The sequence below is a fragment of the Lagopus muta genome, chromosome 25, assembly GCF_023343835.1.
Source record: "Lagopus muta isolate bLagMut1 chromosome 25, bLagMut1 primary, whole genome shotgun sequence".
In the NCBI taxonomy this organism is placed as follows: domain Eukaryota; kingdom Metazoa; phylum Chordata; class Aves; order Galliformes; family Phasianidae; genus Lagopus; species Lagopus muta.
The window spans coordinates 3,159,798-3,184,024 of NC_064457.1; the positions used below are offsets into that span (position 1 = coordinate 3,159,798).

Below are 24,227 nucleotides of genomic sequence, written 5' to 3' on the forward strand. Positions count from 1 at the left end.
GCATCACACCACAGACTGTGACAGCCTGTGGCTGTTCCTTGAGCCTCTGCTCTCAGCTGACTGTCACATCCATGCCACCATGGCCCCAGGGACCCTCACCTGCCATAGCACTGTATGGAGACAGAAAGTATTTTTTCCTTCTACATCTGAGATAAAACAGATAAAAATACTGCTGTACACAGAGTCAGTGTGGAGAGGAGCTACTCCTGACCCTTCTCAGACCCAGGGCTACACCTTGCTCCTTCCACCTCCTGCAGCGTGTGCTAAGGATGCTGTCACATCTGGAGGCTTCAGTGTGCAGGATTTTGCAGCATCTCTTGGCTAGGAAACCTTTCCCAGTTTGCCTCCCCAACATCCCCACCCCTCCAAACCTCCCATCTGAAGACACAGCTGGGAGCACCTTCCCTACAGCATCCATCGCAGCTGCCTTCCAGCAGCACCAAACATCTGGCAGTGCTGCTCTCGCCCGCCGTGGGGCTCGGATCGATGCGTGACTCACAGCTCTCGGTGCTTCGCCTGCTGGAGTCCTGAAGTGCAGGGAGGCTGAGACAGAGAGAAGGAAGGAGAGTCACAGCAGCCCCTCTCCCCCACTACCTCTCCCGCTTCATCCTTTTCTGTCTTAATTTTTTTTTTTGCTCTGGAACTGCTGCACGGCAGAGAGGCTTCATGCTATTGCTTTTTATTGCTGTGCGCATGCATGGAGCTGAGAAGCGTTTTTTTCCCCCCTTTTTCATTTTTTTATAAATCCTTTTCCCTCCTTCCCTTTTTTCCTCCTTTACTTCTCTTGCATTTTCCTGCTGAATTTGCTGCCCGGCTTTCCCTGAGAGAAACTCTTGCAAAATAACACCGGTGGGGTTTTAGGGAGGGGGCTATTTCCTAAAGCCCTGCCCAAAACAGCAGGGTGGGGAGGAGAAGAGATGCCCAAATCCGGCAGCACCTTCGGAGCACGGGAAGGATGAGTCTGGAAGCCTCACTGCCAGCCATCAGCTCTGGGTAGCGGCATCCTTGGCTTCACGCACCAGTTAACAGGCTGCGAGCTGCTCCGCTTGTTTCAAGCTCTCCCTCTCGCTTAATCTCATCTTGTTCGGTGTGTGTGTGTGTGTGTGTGTGTGTGTGTGTGTGTACGCGTGTGTAGGGGGAGGACTTTATTTCCATTGGCTCGGCTTTCACTTCCCACCCACATCTCTTCCACATCACCTTGGTGTCTCCCTAAATAAAACCAGCCCTTCTTATCACACGGACGAAATCAAGAGCTAGAGTTTGAATGGATGTTTGTATAAATATTTACCCCTACGAAGCTATTGCTGAGCTGGTGGGATAAGCTCGTGGCAGCTGGTCTGAGACTGTCTTTGCTCTCTCTCCTCTAAAAGGCTCTAATTACTTTCCAGAGGGGAGGGGAAGGATCCCAGTTCTTGCTACAGTCTGACCCAAAAAGCAGTGCAAGGATTTCACCAGCTACTCCCAATGGATCTGAAGGACAGCACCAGCGAGGGCAGCATGGGGAGCCTGCAGCCTTCCAGCATCCAGATTTTTGCCAACACCTCCACACTCCACGGGATCCGTCATGTCTTCGTCTATGGGCCAGTGACCATCCGGCGCCTGCTCTGGACCTTGGCCTTTGTGGGCTCTCTGGGGCTCCTCCTGGTGGAGAGCTCGGACCGGGTGACTTTCTACTTCTCCTACCAGCATGTCACCAAAGTGGACGAGGTGGTGGCAAACAGCCTGGTGTTCCCTGCTGTCACCATCTGTAACCTCAATGAGTTCCGCTTTTCCCGGCTGACCACCAATGATCTGTACCATGCTGGGGAGCTGCTGGCTCTGCTTGATGTCAACCTGCAGATCCCCAACCCTCACCTGGCTGACCCGGCTGTCTTAGCCATCCTCCAAGAGAAAGCCAACTTTAAGCAGTATAAACCGAAAGTTTTCAACATGCAGGAGTTCCTGGCACGGGTTGGCCACGACCTGAAGGATATGATGCTGTACTGCAAATTCAAAGGTCAAGAATGTAACCATGAGGACTTCAAAACTGTGAGTATGAGCAGATGCTCTGCTTTTCTCCACTCCGGGCATGTGGATGGTGGTGGTACAGGACCAGGATAGCCCTGGATGTCACTGGCTGTGTTGCGTGGGCACAGTATGATGAGCACGGGTTGTGGCACAGCTGAGAAGGAGCAGGCAGCCTGTTGAGTTTCAGTTTTCTTGCTGGAGCCCTTCTTGTGCTGCTTCCCAGCATGGTGTGGGGTGATGTGGGGGCCGAGCAAGGGGCTGGCAGCAGGTCCAGCACCCATCTTACATGAGGATCCTGGAGGGTGCATGCTGTCAGACCAAGCTGAGCAACGGAGGGGACCTGGGGGTCTCTTGCTATGGTCAGTGAATTTTAGCCAGCTGAAGCAAGAAGACAGGGCTGGAAAAAGGCCAGCACAGAGGCGCGCATTTGGGGGATGGTCTGAGCAGTGTCCATCAGTCGGTTGTATCTCCCTGGGTGTTTGTAGCCGTGATGAAATTCTGGCTTCTGATCAAACAGAAGGGAAATTTTTCTGCTTGTTCCTGATGGTTGTGGATCATAAATCCTAGTTAGCTGTGCAGTGTGGTCAGCAGCTGGGTGTCTTCATGGTGTTGTGTTAGAGGAAAGAAAAAAAATATAGAAAAAGGAAAGAAATCAGGCAGTGTTCTGATGATGGCAGGGAGCACGAGCAAGCTGGGCAGCCTGAGAATCTTGCAGGAACAGACGCTGATCAGCTCATGGCTCCTGGCTGCCACCCGAGTGACAGCTCGGCTTGCAGACAGCATCAGAGTTAAATAGAATCAAAAAGTAGACTGTTGGAAGAGGAGATGGCACCTGTGCACTGCTGGGTAATGAGGGGCTGCAAAGGGGCTGGTGGCTGGAGTGCTGCCTGGGCAGAGCCGTGGGCACACGAGTTGGCACGGGACTAAGCTGCACTTTACTCTCAGGCCATTCTGGCTCATCCCTTCCCACTGATCTGCCACCAGTCTGCCCTGGTTGGGGGCTCAGCAGCCCTGCAGTCAGCCATGCAAACAGCTCCCAGGCAGCTGTCTGTCTGAGAGCAGTGATGCCTGTTCTGCAGATAGGCTGGGGCTGAAGCAGACTTTATGATGGTTTGGTTTGCCAGCTGGATTTGGGTCTGTTTTTAGGAGTATTTTATGCCTCTGCTTCTTGTGGGTCTCCCAGCAAATGGATCCAACTCACTCATGTTCCATAGCCATTTCCAACACCTGGACTGTGCTCTCCTTAGATGCCTAAGTAGGAAGGTTGCATTTCATGTCAGTTGTTGCCTATGCCTGTTTTGGACTGGATACCAATCAGACTGTTCCTTTCCTTCTGCTCTGTGGGCAGACCTCAGCAGAGGCTGCTGTAAGTTTTCGGAATGTATCAAAAAAGTTGCTAGGGGAAGAGAGAACTAAAGCAAAACTGTGTGTGAGAAAGTATGGGAAATGGATAGAAAGAGAGAAAAAGATGCTAAAATCCAGAGGGAAAGCAAAGATATGCTTACCAATAATGCAATAAGCACCAGCCAGAAGCAAATCCCCAAAGCCTAAGTAGCAGGTTGAAAACACCTGCAGGAACTCAAAACAGCAGCTCTTGTCAGGTGAGAGGGGAGCTCTGGGCAGCATCTCTGGGAAATGAGACTGTTCTCTCATGGCATCTTTTTCTATACAATTTCTAGAAAGACAAAACTTTCCCTGACTGCTAAATAAATCCTGGTTCTGCTAAATCAGATTGGAGTCAGCTAGAAACAGATGAGGTGCTACAGTCTGACAGCAATTCTCATTGGCAAATGCTGTAGAGATTGAGAAATGGGGCAGTGAAACACTTCAGTCAGTTATGCAAAGCAGATGCAGGTGATCCAGGAGACAACATCTTCCCAGTGTTGCCTTCTGCACCTGACACATAGAAATGCATCAGAGGAAGTGCTGGGGGCACAGGAAGATGTTCTGGCGTCACCAACTCCAGGCAATCTCTCATGGTATGGAAATCTGGGCAGCAGAACTCAAAAGAGACTCAGAAGCTTCGTTTTCCTTTCAGACTTTGCCTCTAGACACAAAAGGCAGCAAAAAGTGCCTGCTTAAATGCTGAGTAGATCTTTCCACTGGGAGCATGCTGTAAAGGTCTGTTAGCTGCCTCCGGGGAGAATCAGAACCTGCAATTCTGGAGGAACGTTGTGTTTAATCATCAGCGACCTGTTGCAACTTTGCACACAGGCTCAGTGACAGCCCATCCATTCTGCTGCATTACCAGCTGGAAAAAGAAAAGCGTCGTCACTGAAAATTGATTTCTTTCCTCCCAGGAAGCAGAGGTGTAAGTCCCAGAGCAGTTCTGTAATGCGTCATCATGCTGAAGAATTCCAGTTCTCTCTGTACTCCTCACTTTCATGCACCTGGGAGCAGTTTTGCAGCAGAAAGCTGCATTGTGCAGTCCGATGCAATAAGATGCTGAAGAAGGTTGTGCAGCTGTCCCTTGGGGGTAATGTGTGTGTTGGGTGCAGTGCATCCCCTAAATAAAGCTGCTTGCCCCGTGTAGGAAAGCAGAAGCTGACAGGGCAGTGTCCTGACACACTGAACACTTGACCATACCTTCCCTCCTACTCCTCCTCTACTTCTCCATTACTGCTTTATTCACAGGATTTGAGCTGTGCTTCCTTGCACTCCGTGTTCCTTCTCCCTGGGATTATGTCCCTGTATTATGGTCCCTAAGCTTTTCTGCAGGAATACATCCAAAGGGAACAGCAAGGACTGAGCAAAATATGTGCTGATTCCTCAGTTGGCCTTGCAATGCACTGAGCAGCAGATAAGATAATGCCGACCTCTGCTGTAGGCGAGGTAATGAAGAGTAGAAAATTGGCAGAGCATGCTTTAACAAACCCATTCCTTTCGAGTATTTGGAGGAAGGAAACCTGATAACAGCAGCTGAGGAAATCCTCTCTTCTTTTGTGCATCACTCCTCCCAGGAGGTCTCAGTTGAAAACGACCTCACAGATGGCATCGTTCTGGAGGAGCTGCGCTCCTGCTGCTCAACATGACAGTAAGGTCTTCCCATCCTACGGCTGCTGAGCATGGAAAAACTGTGGTTTGTCAGCCCTAAATACACTGCTGTAGCTTTCTGGGTTTCTCTACGGGTGTGCTGAAGCAAAGCTTTTCCCCAAGCTTGAAGCCATGGCTCATGGTCCTTGGCTGCTCTGGAATAAAGGAACAGAGCAGCAGTAAGGAGCCTTGCAGGAGGTTTTTGTGTGTGGCACAGTAAATGTGTGGAGTAGCAGGGGAGACAAGTCTATGAGAATCATCTCACCTCATCGGACAAATGGAGAATGACTGATGGGTGAGGGGGTGTAGATACCTATAATATAAGCAGCATAGGAATGGGATATCAGAGTCCCACCTTGCTGAGAAAAGTAACCCCAGCAGCCAAGCCTTGGCTGAGATATTCAAGGTGAGACAGTGGATGCACATTCTGGTCTGGGAGCACGTCCTTCTGTCATGTGGATCTTGTGGATTAAATGGGATCTGTTGTGAGAGCTTCCCCTCATAACTAGTTCATTTCTGAGGTAACACAATAACTTAGCTTGTGCCTTCTCTGTTTTTGTTGCTGGATGTCTATTCACGTATTTTCAGTGGCTGTGACAATGAAAGGATATAACTCACGTATTTTCAATACACATTTTTGCTGATAGACAGTGTCCACATAATGGACAGCATCTCATGTGAATATTCCTATTTTGAGATGCAAGTTTCCATCGATCTATTTGTCTTTACCCATGCATACATTTTCTGCCATTCTTTTTAGTGCGCCCGAGAGGCCACTATGTAGTAAATAGCTTTTGCTTCTTGCACTGATTAGTCCATTCTCATCCCTTATTATACAACTTTCACTTTCCTCCAAACAAAAAAAGTAATAATCATGATGCTAGCTGCTGGATTCATATGATTATATGACCTCTGTTTCATTGTTTCTTTGGAATTCGTGACTTTTTCCAAAGTTTGCCTCAGAATCTGTGAAATATGCCATAATGGCATCTGCCATTTCGTGATAACTTTTACACAAATAGGTTCAGTGGCAGTGCTGTATTGTTTCCTTGCTGTCTGTAATGGATGAAAGGTAAAATCATGGGAAATATTAAAATGTGCCTGTGCTCTTTCTACATGGACCCTAGGCTTTAATACTGCCATGCCTAAAACTCTATGTGAAGAAACATAAAAAACAATACAACACAAACCTGCAAAAATAATACCCAAAAAAGACCACCACCAAAAACAATAAAAATATGCATGCACACATACACACAAAAACACGGTTTCCATTTGGAGAGGCAAAATTGGAGCCACATAGCTTGTCCTGACCTACTTCCATACACCTCATGGAAGTCTTCCTTCAGGACTTCATGACAAATAGAATCACAGAATCTTTAAGCTTTGTAACGACCTCTGAGATCCCCGAGTCCTACCCCAACCCATCCCACCACGTCCATTAACCACATCCCTCAGTGCCACACATCTCCACTTTTCTTGAACACCTCCAGGACAGTGACTCCATCCCCACTCTGGGCAGCCTGTGCCAATAAATGTCCCTAGTATCCAGCTTGAGTAGAACAATAAGTAATTTCTCCGATATTCCCTTTTGTGCTTGTTTGACCAAGAGCAGTGATGCCCGTGCTAAAAAGCATGATGTGGTGCTGTGAAACCATGCTGTGTGCTTATTCAAAATGCTCCTAGCAAGGTGCTGGTGGGTATGGTTCAGTGCCTGCAATCCCCCTCGAAGCCAATGGTCACAAATTGAAACTGGTGGTCATGAAATGAGGCAGGAGAAGGTCACACTTTACAAGAAGAGAAAACAGATCTGACTTCAGCATGGGGCTGGGTGGCCTCTTGAGATACCTGACAACCTGAATTGTTTCACACATATACTTACGTATATAATATGTAATGTATTTCAGTAACTCTTCCAACTGCATACAGTGTTCAAAAGAAACATCAAGTGTTTTTTTTCTAATTCCATTCATCTTTCTTTTAGGATTAATGAGATACCTTAAGTGGCTTTCCTTAAGAAAGGCTCTTTGGGAAAATACATGCATGAAAAGCTTTCTTGCCCGAAAGCTGTCACTGGGCGTGCAGGTCCTCTCTGGCTTCAGAGGGAGGAAAACATGAATTGTGACTATATTTGCAGGTTTCAAAAATCAGTAGATATTTTGCCATCTGCATCTGCTGAGAGGTTAAATAAAAACAAAACTTTAAATGTATGTCCTGTATTAAGGGGTGAGAATAACCTGAAAAGTCTACTAAAAGCTCTTTGGGATTTCTATACTTGCAAGTACCTATGAGGAAACCTTGAAAGGTTCATAAACTCAACAACTAGGATGGGAAATGAGATAGATAAGGTGGACAGAGCTGCCTCCACCTGCCATGGATCAATCAATGAGACCAGAAAAAACAATTGCTCCTTGGAGGTGAAGGAGACTGCATCACTTAAACAGATTGACACCTGTGTGCTCAGAGCCCATCGAGAAGCAGTTTTTATCCAGCCATGAATATTATAACTGAAGCATATTTAAAAAAAAATAAAAAATCTGAATTGTTTTGATCATTTGCTGTTGTGGTCGCTGTTGAGGAAAGGATTTATCCTGTGTGTTAAGCCAGGGAGCATGAAGGGAAGAAGTGAGTGGTAGTGGAAAATGCACATGTGTTTGCCAAAGGTGGGATAGATGAAAGGTTTAATCTGCACTTGGTTACATTTCCAGAGAGGAGCCCAGTGCAGAGGGACTTGGCCCACAGGAGTGTTTTCACCTCCAACAGAAGTTGCTCATTTACTGCTCCCATCACACGAGCCAGTTCTGCACAGAGATTTCCTTCCTCCTCCACAGCTGCTCAGAGGGATTTGAAAAGAAAATCAGAACTGAAAAAGGCTGAGTCAAACTCAACCCACTCATCAGGTTGTTCTTCAGATCAGCTGGTCCTGAGCACAAGAAGACTCCAGACAGAGTGAGCTTCATGGCCAGCCCTTGGGCTTTCCCACCAGGCAACCAGTAGGTGCTCAGATCCAACTTCCAGGCTGTGTTAAGAGACGGAGTTTGTCCTGAGGGAACCTGATAGATCTGAGTCTGTCCATATTGCACATCTGAGAAGAAAAAATACAAAAACAAGCAGTTGAAGGTCAAAAATTTTAGTGGGATGCAGTTTTAGTTGTTTTTCAGAAATCTATGTCTTTATATCTTTGTTCCAAAGATATTTGAAACTTAGAAATAAAAATGGAAGTAATCGGAAGGTAGGCATCAAATTAAAATAATTAAAAATCTGTTTCCTTTTCAAAGGTTTTGAAATTATTAGGGGAAGAAAGTCAAAACTGAAACACTTTTTTCATGTTTCATTTTGTTGCTTGCTCTGGGCTTTTTCAAACCCCACTCCCGTGGTGGAGGACAGTCATGACTTCACCAGACAGCCAAATCCCACAGAAGAGACCCAAAATGTTTGTGAGCCTGAACATTTAAGGGAAATTAATCCTGGTCCAGGAGATGAGAATAAATGAACGCAAGCAAATGCACTCTGGTGACTTAGCTGTACTGTAAGCAGCATAATTGAAGGGCTCCAATTTCAGCCAGTGTGAAGAATGTCTTACTTTCCCAGCTCAAGTAGATAAAGATGAGCTGAAACTCTGGTACAGCACAGGAGCAAATAGTTGTCAATCATCAGGACAACTCAATGGCAGGAAAGGAAACATCTTTACAATATGCCATGGCTTGGCAGTAAGGGCTAAATCCACTCAGTTGATTGCAGAAGAGAATTAATGACCAATGGGAGGAATTAGTGGAAGCTTAACCCTTAAGTCGCTGAATTTTTCGAGATGATGCTCTGCTGCTCTCTAGCACCAAAATGGGTGGGAAATGTAGAGCAGAACCATTAAGCTTCTGTATTTCTTCCACTGCCACCTGCTATGCTTTGGTAGAGCAGCATGTGCGATCCATCTTTGCCTACCATGCATCCCAAGCAGTGTTTGCAGCACTGTGAGCTCATCAGCAGTTTTCCAGTGATGGAGAAACCTGTGACAGCTGAACAAGCATATCTGGCTTCAGTTTGACCTCAAATGGGGGATAGCATTTTGTCTGGGGAGGTGGGAGGGACTCCAGGCCATCTGGAAAGTGATGATTTACTTGAGGAAGTCTGGGATCAGAACACATTTTTGCTATTGAGCTTCTATTTTTTTCTGTGAAAATATGGAACAGAAATGTTATAGTGAAGTTTGCTGAGAACTGCAGTTCCAGCTCATCATCCACACGCATCCCTTAGACACACTGGTTGGACTGTATCTCCCAGAAGATAACACAGTGTCCTGGTGGGGAGCTGACGGCTGACTACAGCAGTTGTACAGTTCTGATGTATTAATTTGTTTTCTTGCACTTCATGTTTGGGCATTTTTCCTTTTTACACTTAAAAGGTACCAAATGTTTCCAGCAAAGCTGTCTGTAAAAGCTGCTACTGAGCTTGTTTCTCCAGCAATACTCCCACCAAACCCAATCCTTATGTAAAACATGGAGCCAGTTTTCATTAGCAGCGTATCCAGAAAGGGTGAGGATAGCATGTCCTCGTTAGGACAAGGAGTTGTTAAGCCAGTTGTTAAACTTCACACTTGTTGATTGAAAAACTTTTTTCTTTTTTTTTGTTCTCCACCCTGGTAATGAATCCCAGTGCCACCATTCCTTTTACAGCTGCTTCAGGAGCACTCTAAGTGGCCATTAACTAATGCTAAATTATGATGGAGCGTCTCCTGGAATACATGTGACATCCACATGAATAACAAATGAATTCATTCCTGTCAAGGCAACGACAACGGATTGCAGCTGAATTAACGTGAGTGCTGGTTGCTGCTCTACACCAACTGCAGAGAGTTCCTTGTAGGGTGCATGTAATTATAGGGACACACACGATGTGATGCAGAGGGATGCCATCAGTGTGAAGATGTTGCACCATGAGCAGCTATAATATCAAACCAACCCAACTTCCACTGAACCTTGAACTCCATAGGAGTTTGCTTCCTCAGGATATTTGTGCAGTGAAAACCAAATTCACAACAGAAACCAGCACAGGGTTTTGAACAAGCCTGGGGTTGGCTAGGTTATCTCCTAACAAACTTTTCATTAGAAAATGCTCTCTGAATGCCCAAAAAAAAAAAAAAAAAAAAAAAAAAAAGCCTTCTTTCTTGAAATTGCACTGACTGGAATGAGATTTTGAGTGGAGAAACCTTTGTCATAAAGAATTTCTGTTTTCCCTGAAAATAATTAAAAAATTCTATCTCGGAACGAAACCAAATCTTGGAAGCCTGGGATGCTTCATTAAAAGCTGGTTCATTTCAGCTGGTTCCGAATTATTTGATGGGAAAAGTCCTCCTCAGTGGGGGATCTGTCACCTCTTGGAGTCTCTGTATTTTACATTTATAGACCCGAGGCAAACCAGGGTCTATTTTAAATAAGATTTGGGGCAGAACTCGGTATCACCTGGTATTAGCAAAGGCTTACATCTGCCTTTCCCTGAAGAAGGGGATTTCATACACTATGTTCATATGTCCCTATTTCAAGGGGCAGCTTTCAATACAGGATGCCTTCTGACAGACCATCTCTGAGCTTTCTGGAGATGGCTCACCTGCAGCCTTATTTCCTGATAGGAGAAACCAACAGAAGATTGAAAATTGGCTAATTTTGTCTGTATCTGAAAGACTATGATAATTCTCACAGACATTAGGTTTCTATGAGCTTCATGAAAACTGGCAGCTGAGAGAGACCCAAACTCACATCCACTGAGGAAAACCAGGGCCACCAATGACATTATGCATTTCATCTGACAGCAACCAGCTGTCCAACAAGCATATGTGCCCCACTTTCTCCAAAGGCAGCCTAGTAGTGACAAGACAGCTTACACTTCTCTGACAGCACAGACAGCGTAACGAACTAAGAAAATTAGTATACATAGGGCTGTGCTACCCGTGGGACAGAGAGAAACAACCCAGGGGTAGATGTGTGAAGGTTGGTACATGGATGAGGATGTTAGCTGCTCCTAAAATATTCTGATTTTCTTGGTGGGAGTCCATAGGGGCAGAGCAGGGAGAAGTTAGAAAACAAAATACCAGCATCCTTTGGAAAACAGGCTTCATTCATTCCTCTGTTTCAAAGACAATGGGTTTATTTGTTTGTTTGTTTGTTTGTTCACAAGTTGTGTAAAGCACTCGTTCCTCCCTGGAATTTACAAAAAGAATTGCAGAGGCCAGAGCATCCCAGCTTCTCATGGTAGCACAACACTGATGAGAATAAGTGGGTTCAGGATGTGTTTCTACACAAAGCCCTGGGTTTGCTACCAGGGCAGATACAGCAACATCTGCATGCTTGTTGAGATGCTCCTCTGCTGAAGTGTGAGTAGATGAATATACATGCATATGTCTACCTGCACATGCATGGATTGAATAGCAAGGCTGCTGCTGCAGTTCCTGCTGGGAGCACCAGTCCTGCATCCTCAATTTTAACCTCCATGTTGTCCAGAAAGTAAGCAAAACTTGTATTGGCTTATTATTGTAACATGGCATTGCATGGCTTATATATATTATAATATATATATGCAATATGAACTACATAGGGATGACTGGGGGTACATCAGAGCCTCATGGCTTTGTGAGCTTTATGCAATAAATGCTCACACTCTGATTCCTCAGAAAGAATGTGGAAGAAGGACTGAAAGAGAGGAGATATTCCTTTATTTTTACATTGAGGTCCAGACAAATGGCGTGGATCTGATTCCTCCTTCATGAGCTTGGGAAAAGACATAGAAAGTGTGGGTTTAAACCATTTTAATACCTTTTCTTGTAGTGCTCTCCAGTTCTGATTAATTCCTCACCATTCTTGTATGACTTCTTTTGCACTTTGACTCTCATGACTCTCCCAAAGAGATGGGAAAAGGCAAAGATCTCTGCTCTTCAGCCCTTCAGCCTTGTTTGTCATGGTTTCTTTTCAGCCTATATACAGGAGACTGCAAGCAGAAATATTTCTGTTTCTCTTTGATACCCTGCTTACGTACATGATCTCACTGCATCGATGGTGCTTAGCTCTTGGGCTCCAACCTGAAGAGAGCTAGCAGCTAGGGGTACAAAACATGAGTACTGATGTATTGCCCTACAGCACACGCAGATGGGATGGATGGAAGATGCCTTGCGTGGTTTCTCTCAGGGACCAGAGCATCACCATAGGCAGGATGCATAGGACCAGCCCAGCTCTAAGCCTCCGTAATTTGGCATCAGCACAGTGTTCAGACTGACAATAACGTTTGTCAGCACCGTGGGGCAAGGGCAGTCTTCCTGGTTTATGTTTATTATTAAGCATTTATTTCTAATATTGATTAAAATTTAAATATGGAGGATTTGTTTTAGCTTGCCTCAGAGGATGGCACGGGTTGTGATTTTGTGCAGAGACAGAAGAATATCTATTGCTCCCATTTGGAAGGTATTAAAACCAAATGCATTTTTTTCTCCAAATGTCATCACTCAAAAACCATTTTGAAAGCCTGGCTTGCTATATTTGCAAGTCAGGTACGCAGTGTACCTGAGCATCCACAGCTATTCCCAGCTCTGCAAACCCCAGATAGCTTCTGCAAGCGCCTGCAGGCTAAACAGCATCCCTAAGTAAAACGCCGCCTCCCTTTTCCATTCCAGAACGCTGTTAAATGTGGAGGGGTATTTCTGAGCCTAAAATTATGCCTCCATTTCGTGTGCCATTAGCTGTTTGTTGGTACAATTAATTGCTGCATATTTTCCTCCCGTGTTTTTAAGCAATCTGTAACGGTCCCCCCTTGCAGGGGGTTAAAGCACAGGTAAATTCATGTGGCAGACTATTTCTAGAGCTGTAGCAAGGACAATTTAGTTACCAGAGGTAGGGAAATGAGGTCTACACTTATGTTGTTGCAAATCAGATAGGTATTTACACAGGTCCCATTTGCAGTGTAATCGAGGAAGCTGGGGAAGGGGCATCAGTGAATTGTTAGCAGTTACTGTTCATCCTTTTGGCTTGTGTATTCTGGTCCTCCTCTGTTTTTCTGTATCAGGAGGATAACTGTCTGAATCGGGTATGTTCTTGTAATCACACTTGTCCTCCATAAAAGGCTCTCACACACCTGTTTCATCAACCAATAAAACCAGAAATCAGAACACATCATCTTTGGGAAGAACATCTCCAGCCTGCCTCTCCTCTCAGCTATATGCCCAAGCAGTTCCATATCACTGCAGCAGTTCATGGTCCCACTTAGAAACATGGAACAGAATATCCTGAGTCAAAATGGACTTCATGTGCAGGTCCTGGGCTGAACCCAAATCGAAAATGTGGATTCCTCCTCTCCAGTTAATAAAAACCAGACTTAGAGCAGCAGCATCAAGCCTTTTCTTCAGCTACCATGTGTTCCTGAGGCACTGGAACATTACCCCAAATGCAGCACCACATGAATGCACCTAGACTGCTTTGGGATTCCAGGTCCTTCTCTTTCTGTGCCAGCTTGTTTTGGGGTCTGTGCAAACTGTATTGCATTGTGTAGCAAAAGTGGCCATAGCTTGGCCATAGCAAAGGTGGCAAGAGCAGGAACGTGCCTGATAGTAACAGCTCTCAGTGTTATATTCTCCCAAACCTGAGGCCAGCTGCTGCTCTCCTGACTGTGTGATCCCTCATTAATACACAATTATCTTCTTGCTTCTTGAAAATACTGGGGTTTAGCAAGTGGATAATTTATTTACACTTCTTCAAAACCCTGCCCCAACATGGAAACAAATATTCCTTCCCTCTGAGGAAACCATCTTTTTGCCTTTTCATATTATCATGGATATTGCCATGCAATGGCAATGTTGTGGGAAAAGAGGTTAAGTGCCGAGGTTAAAACAGGTTCAAGCATAATCCAGAGTGCTCTTGGCAAAGACTGAAGTGTTACTGGGCTTCAATGCCCGCCTGCTTAAAGTGCTGGAGTGGCTCACTATTGTTTCTGTATGTCTTTGTGAGAGATGCAAGAGTCAAAGAGAAGTACAACATTTTTCTCCCCTTAACCCACACTCAATGGGGAACAACAACATTTAAGACCTCAGAGTGCATAGAAAGGTTTCCTCCGCAACAACTGAGCTCTGTTCCATCAGCCACGTGTGGCTCAGGCTCAGCTGTTGGTTATGGAGGTACGTACATCCATGGCAGCATTTTGGAGTTTTCACAGAACCGTTGCCTGCCTCTAAGCCAACTGATGGCTCCAAGGATCCTCAACTACACTTCTGTATTGTTAACCCTATTTGCCTTTCCTCCAGCCTCCCTTCCGATGGGATCACAGCCTCAATTTCTGCATCGAGTACCAATATCAACCCAGCAATTTTCACTTTGTCTCAATCCTTTCACACCTAGCAAGGTGTCAGGGAACAGCTGCCAAACCAGGATATGCGTGCGGCCTCCTCCAGCAGTATGAGACTCCCAGGCTGCAAAATAACTCAACATGCTTTTAGAACCACCTCTAGAAAGCAATTTCACCACCGCTTGCACAAGGAAAATGATGCAAGAATGCTTTATATATTATGGGAAGGAATGGTCTGCCAGGATCAAAGCAGAAGGGTTTGCTCAGCAGTATGTGTTTTCAGACCTGTTCTGCAGTGCCATCTCTGTCTGCAACTTCTGCTGCCAAAGGTCTTTCCTAAGAGGGAAGGATTGAGCAAACCTTTGATGCACTCTGCAATGCAAGGAGATGTCACACAGTCATGGAGCAGCCCAATAATAAAGGCCTGGAAGTATCACAGAGCTCACATATCACTGAGGAACGACCTTCCTGCTCCATTCTTGCTTACCCATCTTGCTCCCATTGATCCCACAATTGCACTCAGGGGCTCAGAGTAGTCCATAATTTTGTGCAGATTTAGTGCAGAATCATAATGCTGAAGTCCTGACTATATATTAAGTCCTACTTTAACTTTGTGCAGCTTGCCAAGGATCTTTACAAAGCTGCATCATGTAGCCATCAGGAGATGTTCATGCCAGTGGAGAAGGATGCTAGTGTGGGGTGAAGATGTTAAAAAGCAGCTGAGCAGCTGAACCCAGACTAGATCAGGTGCAGAGAGACACTACAGGGAGGATTAAAGAAAAGCACCTGTTCTTGGAGGGAAGATTATGAGAATTTAGCTTGTTTAAGCTAGCAAGGCAAAGTCTGTGCAGAGGGATGCAATTACCCTGTAGAAAATATGTCAAGGGGATAAGCACTGAGAGGGAAATGGAGCTATTTCAGCTAAATGGTGATACTGGCTTTGGAGCAAATGGTATATATTGGTCATGCTAGAAGTTAAAGGAGATTGTTGTGTATTTTTTTTTTTCTTAATGCTTGAAGGAATGAAATCCTGAAGTAACTGCTCAGTAGGAATAATGGGGGGAAAAAACCTGGCAGGTTTTCAAACAGGATCATCACTTGCAGGCGGGATTATACGATGCGGTTGCTGGTGATGGGAGGATGAGCTCATGGACCAGTTCAATGCACAGCAAAAGTCTCCCTACTGAAAAGGGATGGATTGGTTGTATACCTGCATCATGGATGTTATCTGATCTGGGTTCAGAGAGCCTTGCTCATTTATGTTCTAATGCCAAGGTGAGGAGAGTTGTATTGAAATAGTTGCTGTGAGTATCGTTGTATTAGATTTTGTATAAAAATGGATTGGAATTGTGGTCTCTCCTCTCTATTGCTTAAAACAATGTAACGGGTCTTTCTGATTTAAAGAATCTCTGAGCAGCAAGGGGGGAAAAGGGAAGAAAATAGTGGGCAGATTGATCCTGACCCCTATAGTTTTCCACTGCTCATAATACAAGGAGGATAGAGAAATGGAAACCCGGTTTGGAAAGACAAGAACACAGTCCATCAACAGAAATGAGTTAGTTGTTCTTGACTTTATCCACCTGGGAACTCTGATTATCATCTTGTGAAACAAAGCACCTGGTCTATTATCCCGTAAGTAAGAGAGAGCAAATGCACAGTGTTTTCATTACAAAGCATGGCTTCCCTGCAGGGCTGCTGCGTGTACCGGAATATGCTGCAGTAGAGGAATGAAACTTGGAAATTTGCCCTAAGGTTTCCTAGAGAGAGAAAGCAGTAGTAACAGTTAGAGAAATTCTCGCTCTGCCCACCAGGGCTCCCCACCCACGGCTAAAAAGTGATTGTTGTTGCTGTTAATTAGAGCTGTATGGAAACATTCACAGACAAACCTGGAGCCGCATCAGATGTGCTTCTCAGGGCTGCGTTACAGGCTCCAATTGCAAGTCAGCTCCCCTAAAAGGGGCACTGAGATGTCTGAAGAGTGTGGGTGAGTGGAGATCTGGCATCAAATGCCATGGGAATACGTTTAGGACAAACCGAGGTCCAGGTGGGTGCTAATTAAGACTCATTTTCTGATGACTTGGGAGATGTTATCTAACAAATCCAGAAGTGCTGAAGCTGCAGCTCAACCTCCTTTCTTCTTGATTTTAATGTCAGCACTGGGATTTTGTACCAAGTTCATTTTGTCCCCTTTGGAATCCTAAATGTTGTGCTCAAAAGCTCCACCTGAGGTGGGAGACTCTGCCCCTTGGTACTACAGTCTGACCTTGTGGGACTGAAACCCTTTGGTGCTTTGCAAGTCATAAAAGGGATGCTGTGGATCAGATCAACTAGATCTCACCTGGAACTGCTGCAAAAGGAGGGATGTGCTGCTTAATCAATGCATCCAATAAGGAGAGACTGAATAGAAAATGCCTGCCTGTTGTTCAGTATAAAGTCCAATGAAGCAATGGAGGTGGCTTTGCTGGAGCTCTCTGCAACATTTAAATCAGCTTTCATGGTCAGCAGTATTGGGTTCATGCCAGTGAGGGAAGTGTGAAGGATCTGCCCCAGCCAGCAGCTCAGCATCACCCCCAGTACGTCAGACTGGGATGTGAGAGAGTTTCCATCTCTCTCTGCTGTGTTCCAGATCATTTGTTTTGACTGTGTGCGTATGTTGTCAATTCACCAGCACCTCTACGCAGTCAGTTACAATTCACATTTGCTGTTTTTGTTTGTTTGGTTTTTTTAATGAACATTTGTTCACTGGAGCATTTTCTGGGGGGTTTGCATGGTGTGCAGAGCCAACCCACATCCCAGCAGCCTCCAACATAATCCAAGGTGAGGAATCAAGCTCATAAACAGATCAAGATTATATGACCCTGTGGTCTTAGAGGAGGACTCTGAATGGGAGTCTTGCAAGGAAGTCCCAACAGCCACATGGATTAAATTCTTCTTGCTGATGCAGTGGAAAATTCCAGAGAGAAACATGGCCAGCTGAGTCACCTGAAAAGCCAAACACAACCTCAGCCATCACTGCACTGAAGCACCTCGAGGTTGTTATCCAAAATGTCCCAGAATCCCCAGAGCTTTGGAAAGAATTGAGAAACAGAAAGGATGAAGACAGAGCTGGGACTGATTGTGATGCTTTTAAAGATCCAAAACTCAAGGAAAAAAGGATGCACGTGGGCTAGGTGAATCTATCAGAGACTTTGTTGATGCAGAGCAAGCCAAATCCATAACTACTGGAGGTAAATATTTTCAAATTAATTACTTCTCCCAATTGATGGCAAATGATGCAATGACTAAGTGAGACTGCTTTCCTTTCTGTGCTGCAAAAGCCAAATCTGCAGCACGTGCTTGGGAAGGACATGGCAGGAAAGCTAGGGAGTAGATAGAGGAGCAGACACAAGCACTGGGTGGCTCCGAGTCGTCCTGGGACACGAATCCATGGCCAGGACACTGGGCTCAGACTGCAAAGTCTTTTACTTCCATCTCTTTGCTCTCAGATGCCCTGGTTGGACAAAATCAGCTTGGATTTTAAGTAGGTAAGATGCTCTAGGATTGAAGTCATCTTGGGATGCTCCAGAGAGGAAGAAGTACGGGTCAGTGTGACACTGCTTTGTGCAGCAGCTTTTAGAGGAGCTGCTCTCTATTTACTGATCCATGTGATTTAGACAGGGAGTGTAACACGGAAGAAATGCTGCATCCAGCTGCGACACATCGGTCACAAATTCTACCTTAAGGGAAGGACTAGAGCAGAAATGAGGACAGTGCAGGAGAAACATGGGAGCAGAAGCCCAGCATCTCAAGGTACTTCCAAATAAATGGACTTGGAGAAGCACCAGGGTCCCAAGCGCCTTTTGAACAAATTAGGGGTCTCAAAATAGGACTTGTCCACTCATATTGAAGTGTCTCATGAAACAATCTCAGGTTTTGGGGGAGTTTTCTGTCAGCAGTTCCATCTGAACTATTTTAGCAGCAGGAAAGCATCCCGGCTGCTCCTTTTAGGTCTCGCACACTGATTTAGTGGTTTAGAGACTGAACTGCTCATTAGCATTTTGGGAACCAGCAAAGCCACATCAGTGAATCACCATTTCAGGCACTTGCTCAGCACCTGTGAATTTAGGATCCTGTTAGCAGCCATAGGGAGTTTCAAACCTGTTTCCAGTGAAGCATTTCCATTAGCCCAGAGAGAAAATCACATTTTGTCTCCTGCCATTCCCCAGCAGCCAAATGCTTCTGCCTCATTTTCCTGGGAGGTGGCAGTCCCAGGCACCGCGGCTGCTGAGCTCCAGTTTGCCCTGTTTGTGACATGCTCTGAAATCATTTTGTTTAGCACATTAAGCCAATCTGCTTCCCAAAGCCAGCTGCAACTACAGCCCTCTGGGAGAGCTTGGAAGCCCTGCTGAGCCCACAGAGCAGACTTGTGGATGGCAGCAAAGAGGGGTGAGAGGAGGAAGAAAGGAGAAGCAGATCAGCACAGCACCTCCGAGCTACTTCCCCTTTTCCAAGAGCCTCTTACCATTCAACAGAAACACAAAAGAGAATAGAAAAATAATATTTACTGACTCTCTGATGAATGCACGTCAGAGCCAGGCTCCATGTGAAGGATCTCTGCATTATTTATGGCCCTCTGTGCTGTTTGCTATCCCTGGATGAGCAAGTTTTCTTGTTCAGAGAGATGCTTTTAACCGACAGCCACGTTTAACCCAAATCCCTCTTTTCTCCACTGAGCTGGGACTGTAGGACACAAAGACATCACTGCTTTTGCTTCATCTCCCCAGGTGAGAGCAGCCAAAAGCATTTGTCAGAGCGCCTGTCGGTGGGATGTGGTCCCAGGAGCCTGCAGAGCACATCTCACCCAGGCAGGGTTTGCTGCTGGTACCCTCATCAGCTTAATTAGAGGCAGCAGAGCAGTGCTGAGCCAGGCAGCAATTAGATCTGCATCCTCTCTGTCTAGACAGACCTTGGAAATGGTGCTTCTAAACCGAGATCTTCCAGCTGGGGAGGTTGGATTCACAGCTTTGCTGGATCGGTTCCCTCGTAAATGGTGTTGCTCCTTGATGGGCTCTTGTCCTGCTGGACTACAGCCCAGTCAGATCTGCTTGTCAAAGTGTGCTAGGCCCAATTCATGGGTTTTTTGGTCCTTGATGCAACCCATTTCTTGTGCAAGCCACAACATTAGGCCAATGATACCGGCCTCACCCACTCCCACGTGGGTCTGGGTACTCCCTCCTGCTCATCAGCCAATGGAAGAGGTTGAGCAATGGTCCAGGCAAAGCCTCTGCAAGGTTTAGGATGGACAAACAGATCCCCTCCAAGCAGATCTGCACCTGCCTCTTCCTGATCCCCACTCAAAGAGATCAGAACAAAAATCAGAGCAATATGAAAGTGTAACCAGAACACATAATTCACACGCTGATGTGGGCTTATTTAAGTTTTGCTTCTGTATTAGCATGAAATATGAATCTGTATTCTAGCATTAGTTTTTTATATTGTGCCATGCTAGGCTTCATATATTATTAAAAGTTTATATTAAATATGATATTAAATAGGTTCTTAATACCCATTTATTAAGTGGATATTTGGTACACATTCAATGTTTCTGTAATTATGGAATGCCATCAATATTTCAGTATTGTTAAAAAGAAAAGGGATTAAAGCTCTGCGTTGGAGCAATCTGTTTTACCTCCCTAAAACAAAATACCTCAGCACTGCTGAAACTAAACAAGAAAGTCCATGTGATTCATTCAGACCTCTGTCCTGAAGCATTAATTTGACATTTTGATGTGAAATTCTCCAGGGCTCGTCTGTGTACTGCAGGGATCCCCGTGGGTCCTGACTGGTGCTGTACTAGCTGGCAGCCTCTTCATGCACAGCCACCACCAACTGTGCCATAAAATACCCAAACACACACATGGACTCTATGGCATTAGCGGTTCTTTTTTGGGTCACATCCCTGTGCTAGAAATGTTTTTTGTTGTTGTTGCTCTGAAAAGCGGAGTTTTCAGCTGAATGGTTTCCATTTCCAGCTGTGCACATGGGTTGGGTGAGGTTGCTCCTCGGAAGGCATTCTATGGAGCTGGGAAGGATGTAGTAGCAGTTAGAGGTCCTTTGAGCACCTGGGATCTCTCACCCTTCAATCAGTTGGGTAACGATCCTCCCTGAAATCAAACACTCACACAGTGAGAGGAGGAACTGTGAACACAGGGAAAGGTGCCCAGGCAGAAAGCCCAAGCAGGAACACCTGCAAAGGCAAGAGCAAGTGCCACAAGCTTCCTTTTTCCTCTACAACAGCAACACTCATGCTGCCCACAGACCACTGGATTTGATCACGAGCAACAAAGCATTAGGAAATCCAGGCTAGTGGCCAAGCAATTTGGGGCCAGTGAATGGGAGAGTACTTCAAGGAAGTGACTGAGAGCTCCTCACCTTAAATCAGAGGCTCCCCGAGTGAGAGGGCTCTGGTGAAACTCCAAATCTTTACTGTGACTGCTAAACGAGGATTGATGTGATTGTGAGTTCTTAATTAGCGGACCACAAACCTTCCTCCTCCCCTGGAGTGGGTTTCTTCTTTATTATTGGTGAGGAAAGCATGACAGAGAGATTTCTCAGGGCTCTGCAAGTGATCTGTCATCAAACTGTCCCCACATCCCAGCCTGGTGGTTTAACCATGGGGAGATCCTCTGGTAGCAGCTACCCTAGGGATGCCCAACCAGAGGGATCACTATGAAGTGCACAAAGAAAATGGTGGCTCAGCTGCATGGAGGGGCTCACAGAAGGGACAGGCAGTGTCAGAGCTGAGCACCTGGAAGGTTCACCCTCCTGAACCTCTAGAGGTTCCTCAAACACTGGTGCCCCCGGGGCTTCGGGTGAATTCATTTCTCCAGAGGCATTCTGGATGTTGGTGACTCTGCCTGTGACAGTGGGATTGGAACCTGATGATCTTTAGGGTCCCTTCCAACCCAAGACATTCCATGATTCATTAAGGGCTCAGAGGCCCCTAAGAAAAGCACTGGAGATTTGTCAGCACAGCCCTGGGAAAACATCTCATACAAAAACACAGTTCTTCCTCTCCCTTCAAGGATCCCATGCTTTTCATTCTCCCTGTATCCACACAAGCCAAGGCTCAGACATGAAATGAAGAACACCCCCATTTCTCCTAGGAGGAGCTCATCAAGGAAGATACACCATAAATAACCTTTCCACCCACAGCTGTGGGTTTATGTTCTGGGCAGAAGAGATTAACCGTCTCCCTGCTCACAATAGAGAATGTTTGTAGCAGTTATTTCCACCCCTCTCCCCACACACCCACCTTCCATGGCAAATATGAGGTTGTAATTCTCAGGGAGGCATGATTTATGGGAAGCAATGCATTTTACTGTCCAAGCAGCTAAATATTATGTAGAGGTGCAGCTGATACGAGGTCTGGGCAGTATATTCTTTGGCAGACTCTCCACAATTTTCCAATTCACTGAGCTAATATGGGATGATTAAGATAAGTCTTCTTCACTGGCTACTACTCTAATTTTTCCCCTGCGCCGTGTAATTGTTTCTCAATTTATTTTTGCACAAATGAGCCTGGTTTTCCTTTTTCCATATAAGCCTCCAGTTTAAATTTACTTCCCCTTGGGCACCCATGGAAGGAGCTCAGGGGATGCATTCCCATGTGTATCTCAGTCCTGATCCAGTTTGCTGCTCTCAAAATTGGGAAACCTGGAGAATGCAGCCCTGTTCTGCTGGGACTGCCATTCTTTGAGGCACCACAGCACAGACTGTCCAGAAGAACACTGTGCAGCAGAAGACCCCCAACTCCCATTTCTTGCTTAATATTGAAGACAGCCACAGTCAGTGACTGGGCTGCCTAGACGGTGCTTTTAAAAAAACATATGCAAGTCTCACTGATGCTATGATTCTGTACTTGTTAACTCTGCTTTAAGCAGTTGGATTTCTTGCTTAGCTCTTCCTGTATCCTCATGCAATCTCCACTGATCCTAGCATTTAACTAGCTGATATTGTTGTGACATAACTTGAATGCTGTCCTGCAGCTAACAGGTTATATGTACACCTGTTTTGCAGTACAGATAGAGTCCTTCTTTGGCCCTAGGAAATTGCAGGCAATGAGTGGCAGCCCATTCCCCAATGTACCGATGCTGGCTCTGCCTTCACACTCCCATGCTACCAGTATCATCAACACAACACAAGATGACTACAGTTTTGCTTCTGGTCTCAGTAAGGCACAAGGAGTACAGTAGGACTGGATGCATATCAAAGAACAGGGAATCTGTTGTCATGATTTTATTTTTTTCTTTTTTGCCCCTGGGGCAGAAAGCGTTAGAGGAATCGCAGTGTGTTCCCAGAAAATTAAGATTAACATGGCTATTTTTTGCTGTACTTTGAAGTGTAGCATCATTTGAAGTAATCACGTACCTTGGTTCTCCTCTCGCTTTTATTCAGTGTTTACTAGAGATGCAGAGTGCAAATAAATGAAAGGGCAGGCTATGTACACTGTGTAAATTGATATGATAGTGTAGGTATAGGTATAAATTCCCTCTGTACCACAGGAGCAGGTTAATATTCCACACCAGTGGTAATAGGAGCTATGTAGCAACTGAGATATAGAGCACCATATTACCAGTATAGACCTGATGACTGTTGCTGAATTTAGAGATTGCATTATCCTCTTCATTTGTATTTTATGACTGTGCTTACATGAATGTTATTTCCACTATGTGATGAGAAAACAGCGGTTAGAAAAGAAGAAACAGGAGCTATCATTGGTCTGGGGACAAGTGTAGGACGCTGCTTGTGATTGAACTGGGATAAGGGCAAAGGCAGAGCAAGGTAAAGCATTTCAAACAGGGATAGGAGAATATTAATGCACTCCTGTGCAGAGAAATTCTGGTAATGTGAACAAGAAAACACAGAAGCAATGGATTTCCCTCGACCTTCCTTAGTCCAGAGAACATAAAATTGAGAGGAGAGGAGAAAGGTCTAAAAATACATCAGGAGGCCCCTGGAGAGAGGAAAGGGATGATATGTACTCCATAGCTGCAGCGATAGAAATCATCACAGGAACAAGGCAGATTGAGACTCTCTATGTTGGGAAAAGCAATGGAAGTACACGGATGAAGCATTTCACTAAGGTGTCTAGGAGCCTGGGAATGGTGCATTGCCTTTAAGAACGGGGGAAACAGTTGGTAGAACTGGCTGAAAGAGAAAATCCCTTGTAGGCCCTCCCATTATAGCTGTGCTAACTTCCAGCTAAAGAAACGAGAAGTTTCTATCAGGTGCTTGCAGTAGCCAGGTTGTAGATTTGGAATTTCTTCCATTCATCCATTATTTTTTAAATCTTGGTGCTCCTGTTGAGTATGTCTGCAAACACCCAGAATACACTGCCCTGACGGCAGCAGTAAATCTTCTGCAGTTGCAACACAACACAGGCAAGCAAGCCGACCACTTTTTATGGTAGGGATGGTTTTACCACAAATGGATCTGACCCAGTGGCCTTCTGCACGTGGATGGCTGCTGCACAGCAAACTGGCCAAAGTTGGGATGGGATGGAGAACAGGAAAATCAGGAGAGTCCTTGAGCTTGTCTGGGGAGAACCCAGCAGTGCTCACAAAACATCTCTGACCATTCTTTCCCCCTGCTGGGTGGGAGCTCGGCTGATGGATGGCAGTTCATGCAGGTCCCAGATTCTGAAGTGACTGCTCGAGGGACACCAAGCAGGGCCTGGCAGCTGTCCCATGCAATAAATGGTCGTGACAACCTATCACCCAGTGATTTTGCTTCAAGGCCTTAGCTGATATAGAGGCAATTTATCTTTTCTATATACTGTTCTTGTAAATAGAGGGTCATCAACCCCTGTTATAAGCGTGAAAGTGGAGACA

At 45.5% G+C, this 24,227-nt stretch overlaps 1 protein-coding gene across 2 annotated transcripts in view; it reads left to right on the top strand.

Moving 5' to 3' along the window:
• The first annotated feature begins 965 nt into the window (after window positions 1-965).
• The window catches only part of ASIC2 (acid sensing ion channel subunit 2), a 418,256-nt gene continuing 394,994 nt past the window's right edge, over window positions 966-24,227 (top strand). The window contains exons 1-2 of one of the 2 annotated variants that reach the window (XM_048926972.1): window positions 966-1,087; window positions 1,389-2,028. In XM_048926972.1, coding sequence (XP_048782929.1) covers window positions 1,465-2,028 — 564 coding nt within the window. In that variant the 5' untranslated portion in view covers window positions 966-1,087; window positions 1,389-1,464. Of the gene's footprint in view, window positions 1,088-1,121; window positions 2,029-24,227 lie in introns of those variants that run through there. The other variant, XM_048926974.1, reaches the window with a different exon arrangement.